The following is a 14740-nucleotide window of genomic DNA, read 5'->3' as shown; positions in this document are numbered from 1 at the left end:
TTACTGTGATCTTATTGCATATATATATATGTATATATATATATATATATATATATATATATATATATATATATATATATATATATATATATATATATATATATATATAGATATATATATATATATATATACATATGTGTGTGTGTGTGTGTGTACTCACCTATTTGGGGTTGAAGGGGTCGAGTCATAGCTCCTGGTCCCGCCTCTTCGCTGATTGCTACTAGGTCCTCTCTCTCCCTGCCCCATGAGCTTTATCATACCTCGCCTTAAAACTATGAATGGTTCCCGCCTCCACTACGTCACTTTCTAGGCTATTCCATGGCCTGACTACTCTATGACTGAAGAAATACTTCCTAACATCCCTTTGATTCATCTGAGTCTTCAACTTCCAATTGTGACCTCTTGTGTCTCTGTCCCATCTCTGGAACATCCTGTCTTTGTCCACGTTGTCTATTCCGTGCAGCATTTTATATGTCGTTATCATGTCTCCCCTGACCCTCCTGTCCTCCAGTGTCGTCAAGTCGATTTCCCTCAACTTTTCTTCGTTGGACAATCCCCTTAGCTCTGGGACTAGTCTTGTTGCAAACCTTTGCACTTTCTCTAATTTCTTGACGTGCTTGACCAGGTGCGGATTCCAAACTGGTGCTGCATACTCCAGTATGGGCCTGACGTAAATGGTATACAGAGTCTTGAATGAATCCTTACTGAGGTATCGGAACACTATCCATAGGTTTGCCAGGCACCCGTATGCTGCAGCAGTTATCTGATTGATGTGCGCCTCAGGAGATATGCTCGGTGTTATACTCATCCCCAGATCTTTTTCCTTGATTGCGGTTTGCAGTCTTTGGCCATCTAAACTATATTGTGCCTGCAGTCTTCTTTGCCCTTCCCCAATCTTCATGACTTTACATTTGGCAGGGTTAAACTCAAGGAGCCAGTTGCTGGACCAGGCTTGTAGTCTGTTCAGATCTCTTTGTAGTCCTGCCTGATCCTCGTCCGATTTGATTCTTATCATTAACTTCGCATCATCTGCAAACAAGGACACTTATGAGTCTATTCCTTCCGTTATGTCATTCACATATACCAAGAACAGCACAGGTCCTAGGACTGACCCCTGTGGAACCCCGCTTGTCACAGGCGCCCACTTTGACACCTCGTCGCGTACCATGACTCGTTGTTGCCTCCCTGTCAGGTATTCTTTGATCCATTACAGTGTCTTTCCTGTTATGTGTGCCTAATCCTCTAGCTTTTGCAGTAACCTCTTGTGAGGAACTGTGTCGAAGGCCTTCTTGCAGTCCAAAAAAATGCAGTCGATCCACCCTTCTCTCTCTTGTCTTACTTGTGTCACCTTGTCATAAAATTCCAGTAGGTTTGTAACACAGGAGTTTCCTTCCCTGAAACCGTGCTGGTTGTCAATTATACACTTGTTTCTTTCCAGGTGCTCCACCACTCTCCTCCTCATGATCTTCTTCATGACTTTGCATACTATACACGTTAGTGATACAGGTCTGTAGTTTAGTGCCTCATGTCTGTCTCCCTTTTTAAAAATTGGGACTACATTTGCCATCTTCCATACCTCAGGGAGTTGCCCTGTTTCAATTGATGTGTTGAAAATCTTTGTTAATGGCACACACAGTATCTCTGCTCCCTCTTTAAGGACCCACGGAGAGATGTTGTCTGGTCCCACCGCCTTTGAGGTGTCAAGTTCGCATAGTAGCTTCTTCAGCTTGGTTATATGTACCTTATCCAGCACTTGCTGGTGTACCCCCCTGTTCTGATTTCCTGGAGTCCTACTGGTTTCCACTGTAAATACTTCTTTAAATCTCGTGTTGAGCTCCTGACATACCTCTCGGTCGTTTCTTGTGAACTCCCCATCACCCTTCCTCAGTCAGATTACCTGGTCCTTGACTGTTGTTTTCCTCCTGATGTGGCTATACAACTTGACTTTCGATGCTATGTCATTTTCATATTGTCGCTGAGCCTCCCTTCTTATCTGTGCATATTCGTTTCTGGCTCTTCGGCTAATCTCTTTATTTTCCTGAGTTCTCTGTCTTCTGTACCTTTTTCATTCTCTAGTACACCTAGTTTTTGCCTCCCTACACCTTTGGGTGAACCAAGGACTCGTTCTGTTCTTCCCATTATTTCTGTTTCCCTTGGGAACAAACCTCTCCTCTGCATCCTTGCATTTTGTTGCCACATAGTCCATCATTTCTTTTACTGGTTTTCCTGTCAGTTCCCTGTCCCATTGAATGTCTTGCAGGAAGTTCCTCATGCCTGAGTAGTTCCCCCTTTTCTAGTTTGGTTTTCTCAACCTATTCCTGCTACTCTCTCCACTTGAAGCTCAACTATGTAGTCGAAGCACAGAACCACATGATCACTAGCTCCCAGGGGCCTTTCATACATGATATCCTCAATGTCCGAACTACTCAAGGTGAATACAAGGTCCAGTTTTGCTGGTTCATCGTCGCCTCTCTCTCTGGTAGTGTCTCTAACATGTTGATGCATGAGGTTTTCCAGTACCACATCCATCATCTTGGCTCTCCATGTTTCGGGATCCCCCATGGGGCTCCAGGTTTTCCCAGTCAATCTCTTTGTGATTGAAATCACCCATAACCAGTAACTTTGCTCCCCCCATGTGTGCTCTCCTGGCCACATCAGCTAGTGTGTCGACCATTGCTCTGTTGCTCTCATCGTATTCTTCTCTTGGCCTCCTGCAGTTCTGTGGTGGGTTGTACATTACTGCAATTATCACCTTATGTCCCTCAGACTGGATTGTTCCTACTAAGTAGTCCCTTTCGCCCGTGCCATCCATTCCTTCCATTTTCTCAAAACCCCACTGGATTTTAATGAGCAGTGCAATTCCTCCTCCCCCTCTCCTCCCTCTGTCTTTCCTGAGGATTTGATATCCGGATGGAAAGATTAAATCTGTTATTATTCTGTTGAGTTTTGTTTCTGTGAGTGCTATTATGTCTGGGGATGTCTCCTTGATTCTTTCATGCCACTCCTCATACTTATTTGTTACTCCATCTGCATTTGTATACCACACCTTCAACTTCTTTTCTGAGACTGTGGTCTGGGAGGTATATTGGGGTTGGGGAAGTGGGAGACCTGATAAGGAACTATGGGTGGTTGCTGTGGGGGTGGAGTTTGTAACGCAGTGGGTGGGGGCAATGGATGTGTCATGGGTGTTTTGGTTTAGAGTGTTTGGTTGCACTGGGGTTGTCCTGGTTGGGAGGCTTCTATAGGAAGTTGTGAGGGAGGGTGTGTGTGTGTGTGTGTGTGTGTGTGTGTGTGTGTGTGTGTGTGTGTGTGTGTGTGTGTGTGTGTGTGTGTGTGTACTACATCCGCTTAATGAAAATTTAAATATAACAGGTATTTGGTTAATCAGACATCCCTTTCCTCCTAATCGTCCATTATTTTTAGAGTTAACTGTACACAAATTTTACTTTCTTTAGAATTTAGGGAAAAGTGGATTTTGGACATCAACTCACAACTGGAAATATACTTACATCAGAGTATAAAATAGGCATGGATTTTAACCTTGACCACAGTTCAACACCAAGCTTCTTCCACCTTCCTTTTGTAGAGTCTATGTGTGGAAGAAGACCATACCAAGTTTCCAGGTGATGAGGTGACGACTTTTCTTTTAAATCACTAAGAACATTTTGTAAGAAGGTAAAGTATGCTTCAACAACAGCTCTGGATACCAGATCTTCATTCCATAATACCTTAAAAAGGAAATTATCTGTTATCTAAATATACAAAGCTATTTCTATATCATATATCTATTCCAAATAATTTAAAATACAAGATACCGTTTTAATTTTTAATCTAGACACTGTTTTTACACAGCTAAACTGAACTGATAAAGAAACTTTATATATTAATATTAATATTTAGCACCATGTGTTGCATGCTGCAAAAGTAGAATTATCTCTTTATAACTTAGGAAACTCTTATACAATAAATCCTATTGTTTTTTTTTTTTTTCAGAGGATTTAGGCTTTAGTATTAATTAGAGAGGGTTTGAACCATCTTCAAATGACTCTAAAATTATTATTAAGACTTAGTGTATTAATATTGGGTCATTATCTTTGGAAACAAAATTTAATATTATTAACCAAACATTACTGGAATCCCAGCTGGAAGCTGAGGGCTCGTGGATATGAGTTGTGACCTTCTAAGAAGAAAGTCCATGATATCAACATCACCATCTGTGCCAAAAGTGAAAGTCTACCACTGAACTCACTGCAGCTGCAGCTGCAGTGACCTAAGAGGGCTAAGTGAAGTAGCTGGTCTCTTCACTAGATCCCATCCTTGAGAAGTACCTGTGCATTTGTTTCATAACATTAGAGTAGCCATCTTTTCCCTCGTGACCATCAACGCCAGTATATTTGACTAACTGGTTTGGTTAGGGGTCCGGTAAAACTAAAAAAAATAGAGTAGGTTAAAAAGTTCCTTACTCAATATGTTACCAAAACATGAAATTTTAATCAGGTGAAATATTTTCTTTTCAGGTTGTTTAACCATTGATAGCCTAGGGGAGGCAAAGGAATTCAGTATAACACCTAGGTCTTATGCCAGAGTTACTAAGATTTTCATATTTTTTACTGAGCACAATGGTTTTTTGTAGTTTTTTTGAATCTCAAGTTAAGTACTGAAGAAGGAGGTTCTACTTCTTCAGGAGGAAAAGAAGAGGATGAAACTTCGTCCAGATGTGTTTGGGACTGAGTGTGAGATGGTTGGACGGATGAAAACGTTACCAGCAGCGAGTTGGAGAGTGGCAGCCACTTTAAATGGCAAGTGGTTCACATTTCAGGAAGAAGTATCACGATAAGGAAAGTTAATAGAGAAGAAGTGAAGGCAGGAAATCGATTCTCTCTTCTCCAGGACGAGTGTACTTCAGTGGTTAGTAAAATTAAAGGTACCACTGACTCCCTTGCTATACAAGGTAAGAATATTCTGGTTGTGGGAGACTCTCAAGAAAGATATATGGACCATACTTTATGTAACAGAGATAGGAAGTTAAGACAGAGAGTGTGTTTCCCAGGAGTTAGTGTTGGTGACATAGTCAAAAGGTTGAATAATATTGTGTCAGGTAATGGGAACAAGCCCATTATCTGTCTTAGCACTGGTGGAAATGACATCGGGAAGGGCAGGAGACAGGAGCTGCTGGATTAGTACAAGTCAGTAATAGATGTAGTCAGGTCTAAGGGAGGGGTCCCAATCATATTTAGTATTTTGCCTAGAAAGGGAGTGGGCAATGAATAGATGTCTAGGGTAACTGGTATAAATTGCTGGCTAGACAGGTACTGCAACAACTTGCAATCCCATTCAGTGATAACTGAGACAAATTCTATGGCAAACGTGATATGTATGCAAGTGATAGGGTACATCTCTCTGGGGTTGGAGTGGTTGCATTAGCCAACTCGATTAAGAGGGTTATTACTGACTTGTCTTGGACTTTAAACTGATAGATTATAGAGGTATGGGTATGTGTGGGAAACAATCAGGCTGTAGTGTTAGAGTTGAAAACAGTAGATATTATCAGGATACCTTAGGGATATGTTTAAAAAACAATATTCAAAATAATAAAATTGCTAGTAAAGGTATAGCAATTGATAAACAAGAAAAGAGAGACAGTAGAGGAGAATCAGTGTCTGGCTCCTTAAGCTTTACTATACTAATAGTAGGAGTCTAAGAAATAAGATAGACGAATGCCTTCTAAAGATAAGATTTCGTTCCGATTTTTAACCTCGGAGGGTTAGCCACCCAGGATAACCCAAGAAAGTCAGTGCGTTATCGAGGATTGTCTAACTTATTTCCATTGGGGGTCCTCAATCTTGTACCCCAGGATGCGACCCACACCAGTCGACTAACACCCAGGTACCTATTTGCTGCTAGGTGAACAGGACAACAGGTGTAAGGAAACGTGTCGAAATGTTTCCACCCGCCGGGAATCGAACCCGGGCCCTCCATGTGTGAAGCGGGAGCTTTAGCCACCAGGCCACAGGGCACACACCAGGCCACTGAACACACACAGCATACAAGGCTATAAACTATTCTGCGCTGATAGGGTCAACAAGAAGGGTGGTGGAATGGCGATGTAAGTCAGAGATAGTTTATATTGTTGTGTTAGACGAGATATATAAGATTAGAAACATCGCACACGGTATTCTGTTTGACTACAGTTCCTCGAGGGTCGTGAAAAATTAATTTTGGGTGTGATTTGTAGGCTCCCAAACCCTGATAGGGAGTGCAGTAAGCTGTTATGGACGAAATTCATAAGGCATCTAGATATGAAAATGTTGTGTTAATGGGAGATTTTAATTTTAGACATATTGTTTGGAATTTAGACTAATTGACGGAAATTTTGAGTATAGTGACTTTCTTGATACGATTCAGGATTGCTTTTTAAAACAGTTTGTGACAGAACCAACTAGAGAAAGCAACCTGCTTGACTTGGTTCTTGCCAACAAAGAATCATTAATTAATATTCTTGAGGTTAATGATGAGCATGGAAAAGCGATGACAAATCACTTAGTTTCAATATATCATGGAAATACCAAAATAAGTGCAATTAAATCTCTGTCCCAGACTTCTGCTTGGCCGATTTCATGGGACTGAGAAAGTACCTGAGTGGGCTGAGTATGGGTCAGGTAGGCGGTGATGGTTGCCAATATATGATACTTTTCAGGGCATAGTTCTAGCTGCCCAGACAACTATGTTACAAATAGGGAAATTAGTTCTAACAAAAATAATCCCAGAGGGATAAACAATGGCCAGTTAAGAAATCAATATATTCAATTAAAGAGAGAATTAAAAAAGGGAATAAGAATAGCAAACAGAGATTATGAGGCTAAAGTCACAAGGGATACGTAGAATAACCCAAATGGGTTCTTTCATGTATAGAGAAGTAAGATTAGGGATGAGATAGGCCCTCTTAAAAGTAACTCAGGTATGACCACTGACAGTGATAAGGAAATGTGTGAAATTTTCAACATCTAATTACTCAGTTTTTACTCAGGAAGATACTAGCGAAATTCCAGAAATAATAAATTATGTAGAAGAGGACGATATTAAATTATGCACGATTGGGGTAACTAGTGACATGGAACTCATACAAATAGAGAAATTAAAACCTAGCAAATCCCCAGGCCCTGATGAACAATTTGCAAGGCTTTAGGTCTGCCATGACCGTTGGTATAACACACTCTGCAACTACTGCATGCATGTATCATAATGCTGCGGGTGCTCTAGGTAGTGTGCTGCAATACAAACTGCAACCTGTGCGATATAACATCTGTAGCAAGGAAGTAGTCATGGGGGTTCATTTAGGTATGGGTGCACATGTGAGATCATCCTAGGATAGATGCAGAGTGACCTATTGAGGTCCTAACCCATCCAGGTACAACGGTACAAGGTACATACAGTTGATTGCAACATATTATAATAATAATGATAATAATAATGATATAAGTAGATAATAATTGATAATAATGATAGGAATGGTGTTAAAATTAAGAGTTGCCTACTTATTGTCAGAAAACCTGAATTGGAGAATTCACACAGACATATTAACTGACTCTGAAAACTTACCCTATTTCTCTTGTTGTTGTCATTGCATCATTGCACAGCTCCTGATGACATAACGAGAAGTGTGAAAGTACTCGAGGTAAAGATTTCCACCCAAATATAAAACTTTCATCATTCACTCCATCATCGTCTTGCCAGAGGCTTGCTTACACAAGAGTTATAAAACTGCAATATTAAATCCCTTCAGTGTACAGGCACTGCACTTCCGATCTCCAGGACTCAAGTCCGGCCTGCTAGTCTCCCTGAATCTCTTCTTAAATGTTACCTTGCTCACACTCCAACAGAATGTCAAGTCTTCAAAACCATTTGTCTCCATTCGCTCCTATCTAACACACACTCATGCATGCTTGCTAGAAATCCAAGCCCCTCGCACACAAAACCTCCTTTACCCCCTCCCACCAACTTTTCCTAGGCCTACTCCTACCCTGCCTTCCCTCCACTACAGATTTATACACTCTCGAAGTCATTCTATTTCGTTCCAGCCTCTCTACATATCCGAACCATCTCAATAACCCCTCCTCAGCCCTCTGGATAATAGTTTCCGTAATCATGCACCTCCTCCTAATCCTCAAACTACGAATTCTGTGCATTATATTCACACCACACATTGCCCTCAGATATGACATCTCCAATGCCTAAACCCTTCTCCTTGTTGCAACATTCACCACCCATGCTTCACAACCATACAAGAGCACTGGTATAACTATACTCTCATACATTTCCCTGTTTGGTTTCATGGATGAAGTTCTTTGTCTCCAGAAACCTCTCAGTGCATCACTCATATTTTTCCCCTCGTCAATTCTATGATTCACCTCATCTTTCATAGACCCATCTGCTGACACGTTCATTCCCAAATATCTGTATTTATTCACCTCCTCCATACTCTCTCCCTCCAGTCTGATATCCAGTCTTCCGTTACCTATTTTTTTTGTTATCCTCATCACCATACTCTTTCCTATATTCACTTTTAATTTTCTTCTTTTACATACCCTACCAAACTCATCCACCAACCTCTGCAACTTCTTTTCAGAATCTCGCAAAACCACAGTGTCATCAGCAATCAGCAATTGTGACAACTCCCACTTTGTGTTATATTTTTTATCTTTTAACCCCACACCTCTTGCCAACACCCGAGCATTCATTTCTCTTACTTCCCCATCTATAAATATATTGAACAACCATGGAGACATCACACATCCCTGTCTATGGCCTACTTTTTCTGGGGAATAATTTCCCTCTCGGTTTTTGTGGCATTTATGGATTTGGAAAAGGCGAATGATAGTGTGGATAGGGGAGCAATGTGGCACATGTTGCAAATATTTGGAGTAGGAGGTAGGTTATTGGAAGCAGTGAAGAGTTTTTACGAGGATAATGAGGCTTAGGTTAGAGTAGGTACGTATCGGTAGGTAGGTATCAGTACGATTGGTAGCAGAATGGATTTGGTGACACGTATGTTGTGTTGCCTCTTGAGGCGGGACAATGTGTCGTGGGGTCGAACCCTGGCCTGCCGCAGTTTGGTAAATGTTTCAGTACCACTTGTTTCGTGGCTACATTGATATATATGCAGAAGGTGGAAGTGAAAACTGCCTTTTACCAAGTACAGAAAAAAATACTTACATCAGGTTCAATGCTATTCTCTTCAGTTTTCCACTTAACATGTCTTCTATTTTGATCAAGTGCAAAGAAACCATTGATTTGAACAGGAAGATTCGTCTTGTTGTCAGTTTCTAAAGGTAATGGTAGAAAACAGAATATATGCCCAGTATTTAATGTGGTTCTGCCTGTTGTAATGGATGTCTCATCACTGTGTGTTGCAGTGGGTGAAGCTACACTGTGTGCTGTAACAGGTGCAGCTATTCCAACTAGAGGCATGTGTTTACAACTGTCTTCTCCTCTCCATGTTACTGTACTGGGATCACTTGAGCCTGGCAAGTAATGAAGGATGTGCATCATCTGCTGCTTTGTCTGATTGCACCTCACACTCTCAACAGTCACCTCATAATCACAAGTTATTGTTTGCGATGGACACCCTTTGCATTCTACCAGCTTTTGTTTAAAAACTTTTCTCTTTTGTTGAACTTCAGTCATAATTGGACTAATTAATTTAACTTCATGGGTTGTTACTGGACTCTTATTCCACTTATTGATCCTCTTCAGACATATTTTCTCGATGGATTTTAAAAACGTTAAACACAAAGAAGCTTCAATGCTAAATGATTCAAACAATGTTATTACATGATTATATGTATAAATAGTGTTTGAGATATCTGATGGGCTCTGTCTGAGTGGAAACCAGAAGAGTGTAGCAGGAAACTGTCCATCAGTGATGTTCTGAGTGCTGATGTAGCAACTCCATAAGCGTAGACAGTCATCAAGAGGGCAAATGCTTGTTAATTTCTTGAGAGAAATTATGCGGCACATTTTATTTTCTGGTTCACTTGGGTCCATAAAGAGCACCTTGTTACCACTGATGATTGTTACAAAATCTGTAAAAGAAAAAACAAACAAACGTTAAACATTCTTGATTATATACAGGAACTAGAAATTAGAATTAGAAGCACTTTTATTATTTTACAAAAAATCCCAAAACATTATATAAATTATTTTATCACTGTAATTAAAATTACAGTAACAACCTGATGTGAATGTCCATCAATAGGGGGATACCAATGGAAAAAAGTTTCTTATTCACTTTTTTTTATATTTTATTGAAAAACACATTACATGGTACACATTTACGCTCAACACAGTTCCAATGACGTGAACAAATAGAAAAGATAACATACACCTAACCCCATGTTCCACCCCCCCCAAAAAAAACATGCAATTGTGAACACTCACAACAATGTCTGGTGGATACTCCCCCCATCCCCCATCCCCCCTTTCCCCCCACCCCCTAGATACTGCAAGATCTTGACAATTCTAGATAACAAAATAAAATAGCTCACACCCGACCATACAACTGGCTGCCATTATGATGCAGAAACTTCCTATGAATGTAGAAACACACTCAAAATGAAAACACACCACACGGTGCACTTGTGTAACATAATGAATACTGGTGAATATAAAAAGTTTCTTACAGAAACCACTTAAAGTAACAGTAATGGCCGTGTATGTGCACACCAAAGCCCCACTCATCACAGGTTGATGCTGCAAACATCAGGAAGGGCTCGCGGACCCCGAAGAAAACTAGTGAGTACCTTCACCCATCATACCGGCTGACCTTAATGCACACAGGTGCCTGTGGTCACCACACACATTCTTTCTGTCATGGCCACTCACGCCAATGACATATCCACTCACTCACATTGTTCTCGTTTCTTGCCATTGCACGTGTGATTGTTACACACGCCATTGTGAAGCCACATATATACAATTATATTAGCTCTCAAAAAGATCCCAGCATACATCCTATGCAACAAGAGGTATCCCCAACACCCCCCCCAACGCCACCCGAATGCGTCCATCCCCTGAGCAGTGTCTCGCTCCTACAAACTGTGCAGAGTGCTCACCGTTAATTTGCGGTAACCCACAGAAAATACCTCCCCCACCTATGCCCATATGTACTCCTATTTCTACACAATGTCTGATATATTGTCGGCGCCTTTACGCGCTTACACAACTCCCACGCTTCCTACCCCCCTCACGCTCCAGGCTATGTACACGTAATCTACCATCATGTAAGCCAGCGCACACGCTGCCCTGTCTTCCACCCCCCACATCCAAACTTAGCGCCGGCAAAACTGACACACCCCTCCCCCCACTCTCTCCAAAACCCGACCTACCCATGCCCTGATCCTCTCCAGCCTTTCACAAAAGTAAACAGCATGGAAAGCCATATCCTCCTCCCCACACTACCCACAACACCCCTCCCCCCAACCCTACTGTCTCACAAAACTGCACCAGAAGGTAAAATCCTGTGCAAAAACCGGAACATGACCTCCCGCACCCTTGGTTGCAACCTCAACCTCCTGAACCTCTCCCAGATAGATGCTCAATCATAAATTGGGTAGCACCCCTCCCCCACCTGCACCTCAGGCCTCCCCATTGCCCTTTGTAAAACCCTCACCCTAATTTTCCTTACGTCTCGAACCACAGCCATCGCCCGCAACGATGCCTCATACTCCCTAAGGCCCTCCCCCCTCTGTACAAATCCTGCAACATCTCAAGAACCTTTCCCAACCTTCCCTCCTGGAAATCCCCCCCCTCCTCAACACCTCACGCCTTATAAAAACGCATTTAACCCTCCTCCAGAGATCCAACAGGCCCATCCCTCCCCTTCTCACAGGCAACATGACCACCTCCCTTTTCAACCACTCACACCCAGAACCCCACAAAAAGCAGAACACCTTCCTCTGAATGTGTGCGAGGACTGGCAAAGTTGTGCGATGGACCATATCTTACTATACAAAAGCACATTAATCACTATTGCACTCTGGAGAATAGTGAGGTGATGCGGCCTCAGTATCTTGAAAGTGGTCTCCACGCATTCCTCCAAACGACACGAATTATCTTCCCGAGCCCATACTAAGTCACCCCTATGAAGGATACCACATATTTTCAACACCTCCACACAGTTCCTCACCACCTGACACCCCCACTCCTCCCTGCCTTCCCACGTCCCCAACCCAAGAATGAATAACTTCTCTTTATTCACTATCATCCCTGATGCTCCCCGTAAATCCTCACCACCTCCTCCAATCTATCCAGAACCGTCTTCTCATCCACCAAGATCATCACATCGTCCACATACCCTACCAGACTCGGCCATGGGCTTCCAGCCCCACCCCTATCCCCGCACATTCTTGCCTCTAACAATCTATGAAAAAGTTCTTGCACACACACAAACAAAAGTTGGGAGAGTGGACACCCCTGCTGTAGACCCCTGCCCATTGCCACCACCCTCTCCAAATGCCCATTAACTTGCACAAGAACACATGCCCACCTGTACAGTGTGTGCACCTAACCCACTAATTCCTCCTCAAAACTCTGACTCAGTAAGAAATGTTCTAATGCTATCCTCTCCACGAGTATCGTAAGCTCCTCTCCAATCCACTGCTAACAAACCTCCCCCTCCCCCCACCAACCCCAGCTACAAAATCCAGTAAAATACCCCAAGACCCATCACCATAGATCTTCCAGGCAAACCAAACTGGCTCGGGGAAACCACCCATTCAATAACGCACTTCAGACGATTACCCACCTTTGCAAAAAAGCTTATAGTCAGTGCACATTAAGGAGAGTGCCCGGTAATCATTAAGGGTCTGCTGACTTGACCCCTTCGGGACTAAACCCTTCGGAACTAAAACCACCACCCCCATCGCCTGCCCCACCCCTAAACGACCCTCCCGTTTCATTGCATTCAATAATCTGACCAAAAACCCCCTCAACAGATCCCAGTGTGCCAAATAAAACTCACATGGGAGCCCATCAACACCTGGCGCCTTGCCCTTGCTCATACCCTCTAATGCTCTCCAAATTTCCTCCTCCTCAATGTCCCCCCGCAATGCCATTCTATCCCCACCCCCCAATGGTTTCCCTACACAGCCACACACTTCCTGCAACAACTCAGCTTGCACCTCTCTACTATGCCAATAACACTCATACCATCTGTCAGCATACATTCCCATGCCCTCCGTCGACCTGAGCACCTCCCCAGCCGATAACCTGCCTCCGCACCACGTACCTCCAGCTGGGTAATGGTCATCGCCCTCCTATGTTGTTGTTGGCCCCTCAGGACACAAGCCAATGGCCTATCCCTGCATAGTACCTCATCCATACCTGCCTACACCTGCACTGATTCAAACCTTTCATTCTGCAACTCTCATAACCTCTCCTTCAGGTCCTCAATCTCCCCCACCTGGTACTCTCCCTGCAAAGTGCCAATATTGTAGCAATCCCATATGTGCTGCTCCAGATAATTCGACAATCCATATTTCATGGGATTAATTCTCTTCCCCTCCTTTATATAAAATGACCGAATCCTAGCCTTGGTTATAGCATCCCACCAACTTACGACATCATCAACCACCCTCCCTTCCTCCCAAAGCTCTGCCCATAATGTGGAAAACCCCCCACCCCCTCCTCCTCCATAAGAACTCTCACATTCAACTTCCAGTAACCCACCTGCCTCCTAGCTAACTCCTCCCACCTCAGCTCCACTACCACAGCCCTATGATCCGAGAAAGGGGCATCCACAGTACAAACTGAGATGATATCTTCTCACCTTGTGACATATAGACGATCCAATCTTGCCCCATATCCCTCCCGCACAAACGTATGCTCCGCCTCCCACGACCCCCATGGCACACATCCCTCAACTGAACATCCCTGATAAGCTCCCCCAGCATGTGCGAGAAACACCCCCCCCCCCTTCTCGGCTCTACGTCTGCCCGTCGAATTACACGGCAACAATGAACCAACTCATCCTTCACAAAAGCAGCTTTAACCCTTACAACATTCTCTGCCGGTGCATACACACACACAAAAGCCACCCGTTCCCCTCTTCACCACTCCTCCACGTGAATAACCCGTCCTTCTACCCACCCCTTGCTCCTGAGCAACACAAACAGGCTTGCCTCCCAGATAAAGATGGCGACCCCCCATTTTAGATGCTCCGAAAGCACCACATAACTCCTGTAACCTTCCACCTCAATAACTCTGCCTACCTTCCAGTCATGCTCCTGTAAGTAAACCACGTCCGCACGGTGTCTATGCAAAAATGTACTTAACCACACACGCTTCAGTTGTCCACAAAGCCCATTAGCATTCAGCGTCATACACCAAGGCCTCCTAATACTTGCGCTCACTCCGTACCCCAGCACCCTTCACAGTCTCACTCCACCCTTGCCCCTCACACCACTCATAACTCCAGGGTTGCCCATCTCTGCCCTGAGCTGTAGCTTTACTTCCTCCTCATTTCCATTCTTCTCCACCCACACCTTCTTCCCTGGACGTTGGGCGGGCGTTAACACATCGTCAGAGTCGGGCACTGCCGCTGCCTTTTTCCTGGTGCCAACACACATCCACTACTATGAACCGCTCAACAGCCTCTCCAGGCTTCTGCTCATCTGCAACTTGTGCAACATCACTCACAGACACCTCCTGCCCAGACGTTTGCTCAGGTGCAGGCCCCGGACCA

At 43.5% G+C, this 14740-nt stretch overlaps 1 protein-coding gene across 2 annotated transcripts in view; it reads right to left on the bottom strand.

The window, feature by feature from the left end:
• Positions 1–1170: 1170 nt before the first annotated feature.
• The window catches only part of LOC128688480 (sacsin), a 248249-nt gene continuing 234679 nt past the window's right edge, over positions 1171–14740 (bottom strand). For both annotated transcript variants that reach the window (XM_070082569.1, XM_070082571.1), the window contains exons 6-7: positions 9214–10082; positions 1171–3728 (exon numbers count right to left, since the gene is read on the bottom strand). In XM_070082569.1, the coding sequence (XP_069938670.1) occupies positions 3483–3728; positions 9214–10082 (1115 nt within the window). In that variant the 3' untranslated portion in view covers positions 1171–3482. The remainder of the gene's footprint in view (positions 3729–9213; positions 10083–14740) is intronic.

The sequence above is a fragment of the Cherax quadricarinatus genome, chromosome 1, assembly GCF_038502225.1.
Source record: "Cherax quadricarinatus isolate ZL_2023a chromosome 1, ASM3850222v1, whole genome shotgun sequence".
In the NCBI taxonomy this organism is placed as follows: domain Eukaryota; kingdom Metazoa; phylum Arthropoda; class Malacostraca; order Decapoda; family Parastacidae; genus Cherax; species Cherax quadricarinatus.
The sequence above is the reverse complement of the archived record's forward strand: the minus strand, read 5'-3'. Positions and strand labels throughout refer to the sequence as shown.